At 41.1% G+C, this 14915-nt stretch overlaps 1 protein-coding gene across 1 annotated transcript; it reads left to right on the top strand.

Annotated features, from left to right (window-relative positions):
- Window positions 1-4079: 4079 nt before the first annotated feature.
- Window positions 4080-10854, top strand: LOC123120104 (tubby-like F-box protein 14). Its single transcript, XM_044540124.1, has 6 exons — window positions 4080-4268; window positions 7684-7799; window positions 7896-8151; window positions 8546-8633; window positions 9539-9671; window positions 9758-10854. Exons 2-6 carry the CDS (start codon window positions 7702-7704, stop codon window positions 10506-10508), a joined length of 1326 nt encoding a protein of 441 aa, XP_044396059.1. The 5' UTR covers window positions 4080-4268; window positions 7684-7701; the 3' UTR covers window positions 10509-10854.
- Window positions 10855-14915: the final 4061 nt, after the last annotated feature.

The raw sequence follows: 14915 nt of genomic DNA, 5'->3' as shown, positions 1-14915 counted from the left end.
TACTATATAATCTTTATGATAGACTAGCACATATGCCTGTGCGTTGCAACGGGAGAAAAAATAATATGCATTTAAAGTTAGTGAGGATTATATGTGCAAGCAAAACCTTGTGTGCACGTGAAAAAGGAACATTTACCTTCTCGCTTTTGCCGAGTGTCAAGTAATCAATCTGCTATTTTTTCATTCAATAATCAAGGGCATTTAAGAGTTTTGTTACGTCATCATACGCCAGAGAAGGCCCATGAATTATTTAATCTACTTTCCCTTTCAATCAAGGAGATTTTAAGGTATGAAGTTTGTGAATATGTTTTTAAATCCTGAACATGTTTTTAAAAATTATGTACACTTTCATGAAAATGCGAACAAAATTTGAAACAGAAAATTCATTTAAAATTTACAAACATTTTTTGAACACACCAGTTTTTTTTATAAAATAATGGACATTCTATGAATTTATTAACATTTTTTAAAATGGGAACATATATTGAAAATCCATAACATTTTTTGAAAATGTGTATCCTTTATACGCGAAAATTATTTTGAATTGTGAAAATTTCACTAAATCAAGAATATTTTCAAATTTGGAGCATTTTTTAAGATGCCATTTTCTTTTTCGAAATCTCAAAATTTCTTGAAAAACAATAAAAAAATGACACAATAGAAAAATGGAAAAAACTTTTATCAAGATCCGAATATTTTCCAAAATAGCAAAAAAATTGTAATTCTGAACATTTTCCAAAATTTAATATTTATTTTGAAATTCTGAACGTTTTTTGAGAATGTTGAATTAATGAAATAAATTCTCCAAGAAAAATAAACTTGAAAGAAAAAAAAGACGGGGAAAGGAGAATAAAATAGAAGTAAAAAACAGAAACAAAGAAAAATGCCAGCCCATTAATTATTGTCTTGTGCGAAGCTCCGACTATTTGTCGGCCTGAGTGTGAAATAGATTTTTCCCTGCTGTGTGGGCAGAAAAATAAGTGGGCTAGCTTCGCTGGGCCACAACACACGGCCCACATACGAAATTCTGAAAAACCTTTTTTTTCTAACAGACGAACGCATAAGAATTTAGGGCGTGTTTGGTTGATGCCTGGAATGGGCCTGGGGTATCGTTGTTTTCTGCCTGGCCAGGCAATCTACGTATAGTAGTGTTTGGTTGATGACCAGACCTGGGAAATATTAAATACTCCCTCCGTTTCAAAATTCTTGTCTTAAATTTGTCTAGATACGGATGTATCTAATACTAAAATGTGACTTGATACATCCGTATTTAGGCAAATCTAAGACAAGAGTTTTGAGACGGAGAGAATATGTTACATCACCCACTGTACTATCTGTCTTCCCTAGTTTTTTATTCCAAAAGCAAGATTAGCACACCAGGCAGCAGCCCAGGCGTCCCATTCCGGATGCCTGAACCAGGCTAACTACATTCTTTAGTTTTTGGCCGGGCTAATGATTACCGCAGTTCTCCAGGCCAGGCTGGCGTTCAACAATTGTGGATACCAACCAAACAAACTACAAACAGGTCTCAGGCAGGTGCCAGGCCAGGCAAATTTGATCCAAGGCAACAACCAAACACACTCTTAGTACCACCTCGGAAAGGAAAATTTTGAACGGATGAAAAAGTTGACGAAACGCATCTTGCTTTATTAGTAACTAGCACATATGCCCGTGCGTTGCAATGGGAGATAAAATAGTTTGCATTTTAAAGTCAGTGAGAATTATATGTGCAAGCAAAATCTTGTGTGCACACGAAAAAGGAACATTTAACTTCTCGGTTTCACCATGTGTGAAGGAATCAATCCGCTATTTTTCCATTCATTAATCAAGGCATTTAATTGTTACGTCATCATACGCCAGAGAAGGCCCATGAGTTATTCAATCTACTAGTCATTTCAATCGAGGGGATTTTAAGATATGAAGCTTCTGAATATTCTAGGAAACATGAACAATTTTTTAAATCCTGAATATTTTTTTGAAAATTATGTACACTTTCAAAAAAAAAACGTGAACAAAATATGAAAGGGAACATCTTTTAAAATTCACAAACATTTTCTGAAAACACTGAATTTTTTATAAAAACATGAACATTATTTGAATTTGTGAACATTATTTTAAAAGGGAACATGTGTGAAAATTCATATGATTTTTAGAAAATGTGCTTCATTTATACACGAACAATATTTTTAATTTTGAAAATTTCACTAAAACAAGAATATTTTTTGAAATTGGAGCATCTTTGAAATGCCATTTTAATTTTAGAAATCTTGAACAATTTTGAGAACAATTGTTTTTTAAAAAATAGGGAACTTTTTGCAAGTTTAGAATATATTTCAAAATAGCAAAATAAAATTGGAAACCTGAACATTTTCCAAAATTTGTTTTTTTGTTCCTAACGGTTTTGAGAATTTTTAATTTATGAAATAAATTCTAAAAGAAAAATAAATTTGGAAGGGAAAAAGAGATAGGTAATGGAGAATAAAATAGAAGTAAAAACACAGATAAAATAAAAATGGGCCAGCTCATTATTGGTTGTCCTGTGTGAAAACTTTGACCATTTGTCGCCCGGTGCGAAAAATAGAATTTTCACAGCTGCGTGGGCTGAAAAATAAGTGGGCTGGCTTCGCTGGTCCACAGCGCGCGACCCACATATGAAAATTCTTTTTCTAGCAGATAAACGCATAAGAATTTAGTACCACTTCGAATATTTATTTTTCGACAATGAACGGATGAAAAAATCGGCAAAACGCGCCTTACTTTATTAGTAGATAGCAAAAGAGCCCGTGCGTTGCAATAGGAGAAAAAACATAACGCACGCTCTTAACCCAACAACCATCACTCAAGACCAGAATAGGTCCATCTCCTTTATTTTAGTGAGACATCATATTTCTGTTGCCGCTTATCCTCCTTCTCACCCTCGCCGGCTATGGCCTCAGTGTTCACACAAAACAAAACATGTTTGAATATGCTTAATCCTAAGGCGTCTCTCTCTCCCTCTCTCCTCCCTCTCTCTCTCTTTCTCTATCTCTCTCTCTCTCTCGCTTTTTCTCACTCTCGCAACGAGAAATCCGTTGTTTTCCCCTGGGACTTTTTAGAGGTATGCATGTGTTGTTATCGATGTTTTTTCCTATATGGTTATAGTGGGGTGTTTATTTGTAATCCGGATCGCCGCCAGTACAAAAAAAAAGGATCATGCGCTATAAATTATAAGTTTGCTTCCAAAACAATATTAAAAAATATTTAACAGGTGAAATTAACATCATACTCAGATTCCACACATTTTTCTAATCAAATATCATAATAACATGTTAAAATCGGAGTTACGGTCTAAAAGATACGGATAATTTAGAAAATCATTTATTTGACTTTAATATCTTCAAAATAATATTTGAAAATACTTAACAGGTAAAATTAATCTCATATTCATATTTTACATATTTTTGTAACGAAATTTCATATATAACATGTTCAAATCGGAATTACAGTTTAAAAGATATGGATGATTTAGAAAAACATTTGTTTGACTAAAATATGATGCACGGATGAATTACCTAAAATGTCAGGGGGGTTTTAAAAAAATATAAAATAACGGTTCGGGTGTGACTTAAATCCGGACGGCGGGTTGATTTTAAGAAAACTCGGAGACTTTTGCGTAAAATACGAAAAAAACGATTCATTCTTACTTAAAACAGGACAGCGGGTTGAATTCTCTGAAACAGAGGAACTTTTTTGCAAAATGCCATGACGGACGAGCAGAAACCCAATTTTCTTTATTATTAGGTAAAGATAAAGATAATAAAGTAAAATAAATAGATATAGATATAGATTGGTAATTAGTATTAGTATTAATAATTAATAATTTTAGTATTATTAGTATTAGTATTTGTATAGTATTAGTATTCGTATTAGTATAGTAAGTATAATATTACTATTAATATATATAAATGAGACACGTGTTACCATGAAAAAAAAAGTGACATAGCGGGATTTGGAATTTTGGAATGGTGAATAAATATTTGCCAGTTTTATATTTTCTTGAAATTGTGAATATACCTACTTTTACGCGGGCACGTGACCTCCCGTGCCCCCTACACTCGCCGAGGCACCACCACTTGTTCTTTCCTTCTCCTCCGCCTACCCTCCATTCCTTCCCTCCTTCCATTCCCCTCCTCCGATCCAAATGGTGCCTCCGCAATCCGCTCCCGGCGGCCTCCTCTAGCCGCGGCCCTCCCACCTGCATCGGCTGCGCGGTTTGCTTCGGTTTCAAGGTGCGTGCCTCCCGGATCTTGTGCCTCTCTCTCCATCGATTGCGTTGGGCGATTCTTGAGTTTCCGCGTTGTTAGATAAGGGATTGAGTCTGCTGGAGACGGGAACAACGGAATTTTAGGTCCAATGAGATGTTTTTGGGCTTCTTTCTGGCTTGACTTTGTGGATTTGATGATAATGCGGGTGTATTTTGGGCTTGGAATTCGTGGGATCCGGGTAGGAGGAAGTAGGTGGCCTTTTTGCTGGGTGATTGCACACCTTGGTGGGATTCGGTAATGCAATTAGTAACAATTGTGTGTGGATATACATGCAATTCTCTCTTATCCTTTGCTTATTTTCCCGTGTGTAATTCGATGTTTAGTTCTGTTTCCATGCTTGTCTAGCTCCTGAGTGTTACCCCGTGTCATGTGTTGCGACTTGCTAACAAATTTATTTTATCACAATTTCATCAATTTGCAGGCTGATAAAATTAGAAATATAAGATAGTTGGCGTTCTAATATTTGGAAATGCGTTTTGAACGGCAGTGAGTTCAAAATGCATCTTTAATGGCACCGTGGTGATTTAGGAATTGACGTTGGATGTTTAGTCAACTAATATGCTTACAATATCTGTAAGATTGATAGTATTATGATTAGGCTGTTGACTAGTCCACCTAGTTGGGGGAGTAAAGTTTTGTTTGAGGTCTACTTGTAGAAGGTCAAAGAAATACTACTTCTCATGTATCCTAAATTAATAAATTAAAATTTCAAATTTTAAGTAAGGAACTTAGATATTGATAGAAAATAATGGTTGAAAGTTTTTCCTTTTTATTCGTAGAGATTGCTAGAAGTCATAAAGGATTTTATTGTGTATTAGGTAGGAGGCAACTGAGTCCATGATTTAGTGATTAACAAAGGCGTGACAGGGAAACTGAAATGTCATTGTGTAAAAGTTTTGTGTTCTAAGTCTTTAGTCCCAAACAAGTTGTGGTAGGCTAGAGCTGAGACCCATAAGATCTCGAAACCAACTCATGGTTCTGACAAGTGGATAGCTAACTTCCACGCACCCTTGTCCATGGCTAGTTCTATGGTGATATTCCAGTCCTTAGATCTCTCTTTACGGATTCCTCCCATGTCAAGTTTGGTCTACTCTGACCTCTGTTGACATTATCATCACATTTTAAACGTCCGCTATGCACTGGAGCTTCTGGAGGCCTGTGATGTATATGCCCAAACCATCTCATACGATGTTGGACAAGCTTTTCTTCAACCGGTGCTACCCAAGCTCTATCACGTATATCATCATTCCAGACCTGGTCCTTTTTTGTGTGGCCACACATCCATCTCAACATGGGCATCTCCGCTATACCTAACTATTGAACATGTCACCTTTTGGTCGGCCAACACTCAGCGCCATACAACATTGCGGTTTGAATCGCTGTCCTATAGAACCTGCCTTCTAGTTTTTGTGGCACTCTCTTGTCAGAGAACGCCAGAAGCTCGGCAACACTTCATCCACCCGACTTTGATTCGATGGCTCACATCTTCATCGATATCGTCATCCTTCTGCAGCATTGACCCCAAATATCGAAAGGTGTCCTTCTGAGGTATCACCTGCCCATCCGGCTTTGATTCGATGGCTCACCTCATGTACTCAGTTTTAGTTCTACTAAGCCTAAAACCTTTCGATTCCAAAGTTTGTCTCCATAGCTGTAACTTTCTATTAACCCCTGTCTAACTATCATCGACTAGCACCACATCATCCGCGAAGAGCATACACCATGGAATATCTCCTTATATATCCCTTGTGACCTCATCCATCACCAAAGCAAAAAGATAAGGTCTCAATGCTGACCCTTGGTGTCGTCCTATTTTAATTGGGAAGTCATCAGCGTCGCCATCACTTGTTCGAACACTTGTCACAACATTATCATACATGTCCTTGATGAGGATAATGTACTTTGTTGAGGCTTTGTGTTTCTCCAAGGCCCACCACATAACATTCCGTGGAATCTTATCGTAGGCCTTCTCCAAGTCAACCAAAGTGATAACTCTCTCCCATAGCTTCATTGTGTGGCTCGTCGGCTTAATTCCACGGTAATTAGTACAACTCTGAACACCCCCCTTGTTCTTAAGATTGGTACTAATATACTCCGGCTCCATTCTTCGAGCATCTTATTGCCCGAAAAATGAGGTTGGAAAGCTTTGCTAGCCATACTATTGCTATGTCTCCGAGGCCTCCCCACACCTCAATGGGGATACAATCAGGGGTCATCGCCTTGCCTCCTTTCATCCTTTTTTAAGCATCCCTGACCTCACCTCAGACTCCTAGATTCGTCACACAAAACGCGCCCTAGTATAATCAATGGCAGAACTCTCATTCTCTCCATTGAACAGCTTGTCAAAGTACTCCTGCTATCTATGCTTAATCTCCTCGTCCTTCACCAGGAGCTGATCTGCTCCGTCGTTGATGCATTTGACTTGGTTGACCCCCCGATCCGTACGATGGTTGTGAATTTGTATTCGAAATAGAAATGGAGTTACTTCATTCTTATCTCACTGACAAATAACAGATAGTGTTCAATTGATCAGTTACCGCTCATTTTTTTTGGTAAAAGCCACACAAATTAAAATGGAGTTTATTTCCTAGAAAAAAAATGGGTTCTTATGCCCTGTGTTAAGATGGGTGCAGGACAGTCTGGTTTGGTCTTTTCCAGCATTCTTTCTTCGTAACTGAAGTTGTCTTGCACCATTTGTACCCTTTACTTGCTGGTGCATCATGGTGGAATGGCATAGAGGTTGGACGAAAATAATTCGTTCAATTATTATTTCTCTAAGGATGGATTGCTATATACTCCCTCTGTCCGGGTTTATTGGGCCCTTTAGCCAAAACTCAGAGACCAAGGCAAAACATTAAAGCTAATGGCGTTTGATTTCCGAGCGGGGCAGCAACGAATCAGATTTTAAAGTAGTCATGGCATGCAGCCGGCTGCACATTTCCCCTTCGTATTTAGCCAATCACGCGCCACGTTTAGCGCTAGCAGCAGTTATTACATGCAACCAGTTTCCTGCGCCTCTTCGCATGCAACTAATTGCGAGAAAACCTAACCAATTGAACGCATAGCCAGTGGAATGGGATCGAGGGGGCCTTATAAAAACATATGCGTCTAGTTGGCTCGTGGGCCCAATAAACCCGGACGGAGGTAGTAGTATGTAAGCCCCAAAATGGGAAGGGTGATTTTTTCTTCCCTCTTCCAAGCACAGATTGTACTAATTCTTTTCAGAAATTACATAACAAGCTTCAGTTTTAACGTATTTCTTGGAGATATGTTTTGGCAGTTTTGTTGGGGTGATGGAATGTAGGCAATCAACACAAATATCTATTCTTTTCCAAAAAGAACTTTCATGGGCTAATATCAGCTAAACATTTTTTTGCAGGCTCTTCGTGTTCAGTTTATGTTGACAGTACTTTGGGAGTTGGGATGCTATCTGTACAACTATAGTAGTAGTTTTTTGGTGTTTCAGCACAATTGTTTACTGTGCTTGTTTTTGGAGTAAATGTCGTTTCGTAGCATTGTGCGTGATGTAAGGGATGGCTTTGGGAGCCTATCTCGAAGAGGGTTTGATGTGAGGTTTCTTGGCCATCGCAGAGGGAAATCTCATAGCGCCGTCCACGAGTTGCATGATCCAGCACCTGTGATACAGAGCAGTTGCTGGGCTAATTTGCCTCCAGAATTGCTTCACGATGTGATTGAGAGGTTGGAGGCCAGTGAGGCTACATGGCCTTCCAGGAAACATGTAGTCGCTTGTGCGGCTGTCTGTCGAACCTGGAGAGAGATGTGTCAAGAGATTGTTAAGAACCCAGAGTTTTGTGGAAAAATTACTTTCCCTGTCTCCTTGAAGCAGGTGATGATGTTCTCTTAATCTTTTTTGGTTTCAGTCTCAGTTTCTGTGATCATTGTAGATTCTAATTAACATATATTCCCGTCATCTCAAAATGTAAGTCCTATTTGTTTTGTCCCTAAGTCAAACTGTTTTCTGGTCGGACCAAGTTTACAGAAATACACATCAATTTATATAATATCGAGTCAATACACTCTGAAAATATGTTTCATGATGTATCTATCGGTAGTGGTTTTGTTTTGTACATGTTTTTTCCTATAAACTGGTCAAAATTAAAAAAGCTTGACTTAGGAACAAAACAAAGAGGACTTGCATTTTGGGATGGAGGGAGTATTTGGTTTTGAAATAGCACAGTAGAAGCTTCATATATTCACTGATATGCTTTTTTGTTGGTCAGCCTGGGCCCCGTGATGGAACCATCCAGTGCTTCATTAAAAGGGATAAGTCTACACAAACTTACTACCTGCATCTGTGTCTTACCTCCGGTAAGTCTATTCTCAAGTATTTTGTTTTCTTGTGCTTAATGCATTTCCTTTGCCTTCATCTGCAGCCATCACTTTCCTTGTGAAGAATGCAAGATCACAATCATGCTTTTTACTGTAACAACCAAAGAGTGATGTAGTCCGTGCATCATAAATAATTATGCATGAATTATTGCAGGCATTTAATTAATCATACTGATCATTGTATTTGGTGTTGTCTCGTTAAACAGTCATGCTCCAGTGCATGCCAGTCATTTATGCTTAATGTATATTCATTGTTTGCTTCTTATTTTCTTGTTGTACATGGCTGATGTATACGTCGCTCTTATCTCACAAATCTAGAGTAATAGTTCCTACATAGCACTATTTTAAAATATCCAGTCAATTTGCTTTAAGAAGATATAATAGCCCAAGTTGCAGAGTACAGTAGAAATGACAATTGTTGTTGGTTGACTAACGTCACTAAAAGACAGTGCTCAACCTGTCATCTGCTTGGTCCGCATTTGGTCAAGACGCTAACACAACTTGCATTTTAAGTTTTGAGCTTCATGGGGCTGGGACTGACAAATGCATCTGCTCGAAGTGGATCATCAGTGGCCACCCCCTGAATTGTTGTTCATCTGGAGCCAAGCATGTCTAGTCTTGAAGTCAACTCTGTAGAAGTGAATTTGCTAGATTGAATGCACCACAGCAAATGCACCATCTTGGCTGATATTCCAGCACCTGAGGCTAACATATGTGGGCACCTACCAATAACTAGTGCTGCCATTCTTCCTCCAGTTGTCAACTTGTTCTCAACTAACCCCTCAGTGGAAGATCCTATATTCCTCTTGCAGTCTTGGTAGCCTACTTGTTAGTATTCATTGATATCAGCCACTATTTAACATATCATAACACTTTTTCTGCAGCTGTGGTCGCTGAAAATGGCAAGTTTCTTCTATTGGCGAAAAGACACTCCCGTCCAACCTGTACAGAGTATACAATATTTATGAATACTGACAATACATCTAGGTCAAGCAACATGTACATTGGAAAATTGAGGTAAACTCTTTTTTTTGATATGCTGCATCAGTTTCCTTTTCGTCTGATTGTGCCATTGATATCTTTATTACCCCATTGGGCTTTAGGTCAAATCTCCTTGGCACAAAGTTTGTAATATATGATACCCAACATCCATGCAACATACCCAATGTTTCACAATCAGGGAAAACAAGCTGTAGGTTCTACTCAAGGAAGGTATCACCGAAGGCCTCATCCAGTACTTACAGTATAGCACAGGTTTCGTATGAGCTGAATGTCTTGGGGACTCGGGGCCCTAGGCGGATGAACTGTGTCATGAACTCCATACCTGCCTCATCCCTTGAGGCTGGTGGCACTGTTCTATGCCAGCCAGACAGTGCCGTTGCTCATTCCCTTGATGAGTCATTTGGCAGCATCTCCTTCTTGAAGTCATCCATTAGGGATCGCTCCATCCGATTCAGCAGCACCCGATTCTCGGGCATCTCAATAGGTGGCTCCAGGAATGGAGGCCAGGCATTGGGTGATAATGATGAGTGCAAGGAGTGGCCACTGACTCTCCGCAACAAGGCACCAAGATGGCACGACCAGTTGCAATGCTGGTGCCTCAACTTCAAGGGCAGGGTGACCGTTGCATCTGTGAAGAACTTCCAACTTGTTGCCGCGACAGAGTCTACTGCTGAAGCACCGACCCCATCACAGCCTGCCCCGCCACCTCCATCTGAGCATGACAAGGTGATACTGCAATTTGGTAAGGTTGCCAAGGACATGTTCACAATGGACTACCGATACCCACTGTCAGCCTTCCAGGCCTTTGCAATCTGCCTGAGCAGCTTCGACACCAAGCTGGCTTGCGAATGAAATCATCAGCATGGGCACCGATTATGTAAGAGACTGGTGGCCCCCTCAAATTTATCTGGGACCGCCACAGTGATGTCTATTGTTCATGGTCTTTTAACTTGTAGTTGTCACTAGAAAACCGTTGATTAGCCTTCCCCCCCCCCCCCCCCCCCCCTGATTTTATAGCTGCTGCCCACCGCTGTTTGCTCAGCTGTATCACCATTTGTCTTGTTTTTAACAGCTTGCTTTCTAGAGCCTTTGCCTTTCTGTAATAACTAGCAGACTTAATTGGGTTGTTGATACTTTGCTTGTGTTGCCAGAAGAGTTCCACATATTCATCTGTGGTTAAGTTACAAATTTTCGGTCTTGCCTTGTCTCAGCAATAAGCCTATCAGTTTGAAGGATCACCAATGGTGAATCGTTGGAACACTGAATTCTTGGGAAAATGAGTTAAGATTAGGTTCTTAATATATGATCACTATATTTCCTTGCGGTTCTGCTTGACGACGGCCGCCAGAACTACTACAACAACATTGGTTCTGGTGATGGCCAGAACAGCCGTGAGCAATGGGAGGTTGCGGCCAAGGACGCTCAGGCCGGTGACCGGCACAGCAAGCGTAGGGGGGCTCCAACCAGGCGTGGGGTGGCGCGATCGACTCTGGGGGACGCCAACCACAAGAGCTTGATCAACAAGATTGTGCTACCCGAGGTTTGTGTTTCCTGCAATGAGAATGAGACGGGCCATATCCCTGCTTTTTGCCCTGCTGTCTGGTATATGCGGTCTATCTGATCATATGGTTCATTATTGCAACACTGTTCTTCCATGGGATTGCATCGCTCCTGTGTGTGGGTTCGAATCCATGATTCTAGTTCTGAGAAGCAGATTAAAGATAGAAATCACTGTGATTTGCAGAGATGCTGTTAGCTATGCGTGTATTTGTGTTCTTTTGCTTTCAGGGCTTGTTGAGCTGTGCCCTTAGCATTAACCCCATTTGATACTATGTGTATGTGTGGAACTTGTGTGTATTGTTATGAACTTTGTTGGATGGTTGGCTCGGGCCGTTTGCTTTATATATAAAGCGGAGTGAAAGCCTTTTTCGGTAATACTAGAGAAGTGGATACAGCTTGTTACAGCGAGAGGATGAATCTGAAAAACTGTGGGGCAACTGCAACTCTTAAAAAGTAGTCTGATTCTGTTGGACCTAATGGTGTCCTTAACATTGCTGGGTTAATGTTGGTAATATCCCTCTAGACAAGAAATGTTGCATATGTGGGCTCATTAGTAGGTGTTGCCTTGGAAATTAATACGTCTACACTTAGCAGATCAAAATCTGAACTTGGTGTAGAGATGCTGAAGATATTCCTGGTGTTGCTGAAGGAGTCCTGGGGGGAGGGGTTTTCTATGATTTCTGTTGCTCTGTGGACAAAATCCTTGTGAAAAAAAATTCTCCCGTAGATAATGTGGGTATTTTCCAATCCGCTGACGAGGGTGCTTCCTCTCCTAAAAGAGCTTAGATTGACGATAATCCTCCTTTGGATAATGTGAGGTCATCTGCTGGTTTGGGTAGCACTTTTGCTCCTCCTAGATCTTTTGGGGGCAAGAACCATGCTCCTATAAGAGAGGAAAATGAGGGTAACAATGTGGAGATGCATCAAGCTGTGAGCTCTAAGTGAGGAACTGGATGAATGGATGATGATTTGCTTATTTATTCTATGGCTCAGGAAAATTTAGCTGGACATGAGATGCAAGAGGATGATGATGATCATAATTCTAGGATTGTGCACTTTGAGGAAATTGTGGTTAATAGCATGCAAGTGGCTGTAACTCCTGTGGTGGCCAAACATAAAACACCCCCCCCCCCCTTTGGAAGAAGTGCCCGTTGTTAAGCTTCATGCACTAGCCAAGGGCTAGGCAATCCACATATACACTTCAACACCCTCTTTCATGTGTGACGCGGAAAGTCAACACGTGGATAGACTTAGAGGTATGACTCAAGAGACCTATACGTGGCCAAAGGGGTAGCAAAAATGGAGGGTATGTCGGTGGACCTGGAGAAGGTCGACGGCGGGTTGGAGGAACAGTTGGAGACGTCCAAGCGAGGAGGAGCGGCCGGGTCGCGCCCGTGGGCGGCAGAAGTGAAGCCGGGTCGGATGCGCTGTGGCGGCCGACCTTGAGAGCAGCGGCGCGGAGTTGGCAGGCGGACATGACTGGTGGCCGGCGGCGGCGGCTGTGGACGACCGGCAGGGAGCGACGGCTGGGGCGGGATCCGGGCGGGTATGGAGATGTTGCTCCCACTAGTCCTTGTCCAGATCGAACCCGATCTCCGCAGACGACGATGGAGTCAGATCGAGATCGATCTCTCGCAGATCAGGTAGAGACGTAGAACAACGGCAGCAGAGATAACAACACGCAAAGGGAATGCAGCAGCCAAGCACAGCAGCGGACGGGGCGGAGCAGCGCAGCCGAAAATGAGGAACACGGCAGCACGATTGGACTGAACACGAGTTGTGGCATGCAAAAAAAACGCTAAAGCTCTAATACCATGTTAAGCTTCATGCACTAGCCAACGCAACCAAAAGTCCGAACTGATCGAAAGGGCCAGGCAATCCACATATACACTTCAACACCCGTTAGACTCCTCAGTCACAGAAATGTGGAGGTAAATGTAGAAAATATGGAGGCAGAGTTATGAGTCTGACCAGAAAGAGGAACTTGCAAGGTAATAAGGATGTCCCATCTTCTAATTCCTTTGTTGTCTTATCCAACCTGGAAATAATGAATAGAGTTGTTAAAATGGGGGTGGAAACTCTTGAATGATTTTTCTGTTAATGATGTAGTGAGAGAACTCGAAAAAACTAGGGAGAACTTATTAATTAGTACTCCCTCCGTTCCAAAACACTTGTTGTGATTTTAGTTTAAATGAGGCTGGGGATATATCTCCTCTTAATACTGATTGGATTAATGACAAAGAATTAAATGATGATAACTTTACTGTAGTGAGGTCTAAGAAGAAGAGAGGAAAGTGCATGTGACTATGTCGAAACCTATCACTAGAAGTCAGAAAAATTCTGTGAGTGACACTGCAAGTGCTACCCTGGCCCTTGGTAGACTTAGTACGAAAGCTCACTCTACTAAAAAGAATAAAACATGATAGGTCTTTTCTTAATTCTAGATGGTTGGTTAGAAAGGGATGGCAGCCTTGCTTGACTGACCTAATTCATGAGCATCACCTGGATTTTTTGGGCATACAAGAAACTATGAAAAAGGAGTTCTCCTTCAATTTCCTTTGAGAATTTGATCCTGGTGACTATTTCTCATGGAATTTGGTTCCTTCTTCAAATCTTGTGGCATCCTCTATGCGGTTAGGAAGGATTTTTTATATTATTTCCTGTGAGTCTAGCAAGTATGTGCTGCAAGTTAGCCTGTTTGATAGAAAGTTAAAAACCAAGTATGGCATATGATGGTTTATGGATCTGCACATGAGGAACATAAATTAGAATGTTTAACTGAATTTGCCGATGTTTGCATCGCCATGGAGATTCCTTATATTGTGTGTGTGTGTGTGGTGGTGGAAATATGCCCAAGAGGCAATCAGGTCAGATGTTATTTCCGATGTGTTTTTGATGTTATGAATGTAGTCCTTGGACACTATCAGTAATATATATCGACAAGTACATGACTTTTTTTACAAGACCGACATATGAACTTGACGAGATCTGAGGTCGCCTCTGGGTAGTCGGAACCGAGATCGATAAGTTTTCAAGTCAGACATATCCAACTATGAGACACATCGATAGGTCATCTATTAGTCTCAAGTACGATGTGCGTTACGTGTCCTAGACCTAAGGTCGATGCATGGACCCGGGATGGTGACCAACCTGCTTAGGTTCGACTAAATGTTACTCTGTAGCTGGTTAGTTATAAAGGTCGTTTTTTGGATGGTCCATACCCATGTTGTGAGATGTGGCCAACTAAGAAGGGATTTCCCATCTAGCTATGAGAGATATACTCTGGGCCCCTCGAGTGACTCGACTCAAATAAGCATGACCATGCGACATGGATTAAGTGTTAATCCAGTTTCAGGAGTCGCCTTCATTGGACGAGAAAGATGCCGGGTTGCACAAGGGTGACCGATTCACCTTAAGCCCGACAACATATATCGTGAGGCAAGAGGAAACGAATGTGACACGTACAGGTTCGCCAGACGGCTTCATCGGACACTTGGAGGTGGCATGTTCAACTGGAAGCTGCTACCAACTAGTCGAGCTGGATATGAATATAACTCATGACCAAGTGTACGTGAACCTAAGGGGTCGCGCGCTTATGAAAAAGAACCTATGAGATCGGATCCGTCACGGGTGGGATATGATTCAGCCTGAACTTGGATATTGGACCTAGTAGATTATGGGTAGTGGAGTCCTAATGGG

This window comes from Triticum aestivum, chromosome 5D (assembly GCF_018294505.1).
Source record: "Triticum aestivum cultivar Chinese Spring chromosome 5D, IWGSC CS RefSeq v2.1, whole genome shotgun sequence".
Classification (NCBI taxonomy): Eukaryota; Viridiplantae; Streptophyta; class Magnoliopsida; order Poales; family Poaceae; genus Triticum; species Triticum aestivum.
The sequence above is the reverse complement of the archived record's forward strand: the minus strand, read 5'-3'. Positions and strand labels throughout refer to the sequence as shown.

Coding starts and splice junctions, on each gene's coding strand:
- LOC123120104 (XM_044540124.1), top strand. CDS start 7,702: ATGTTGACAGTACTTTGGGAGTTGGGATGCTATCTGTACAACTATAGT. Junction 7,800..7,895: donor TTACTGTGCTTGTTTTTGGA/GTAAATGTCGTT, acceptor TGGCCATCGCAG/AGGGAAATCTCATAGCGCCG. Junction 8,152..8,545: donor TCCCTGTCTCCTTGAAGCAG/GTGATGATGTTC, acceptor TTTGTTGGTCAG/CCTGGGCCCCGTGATGGAAC.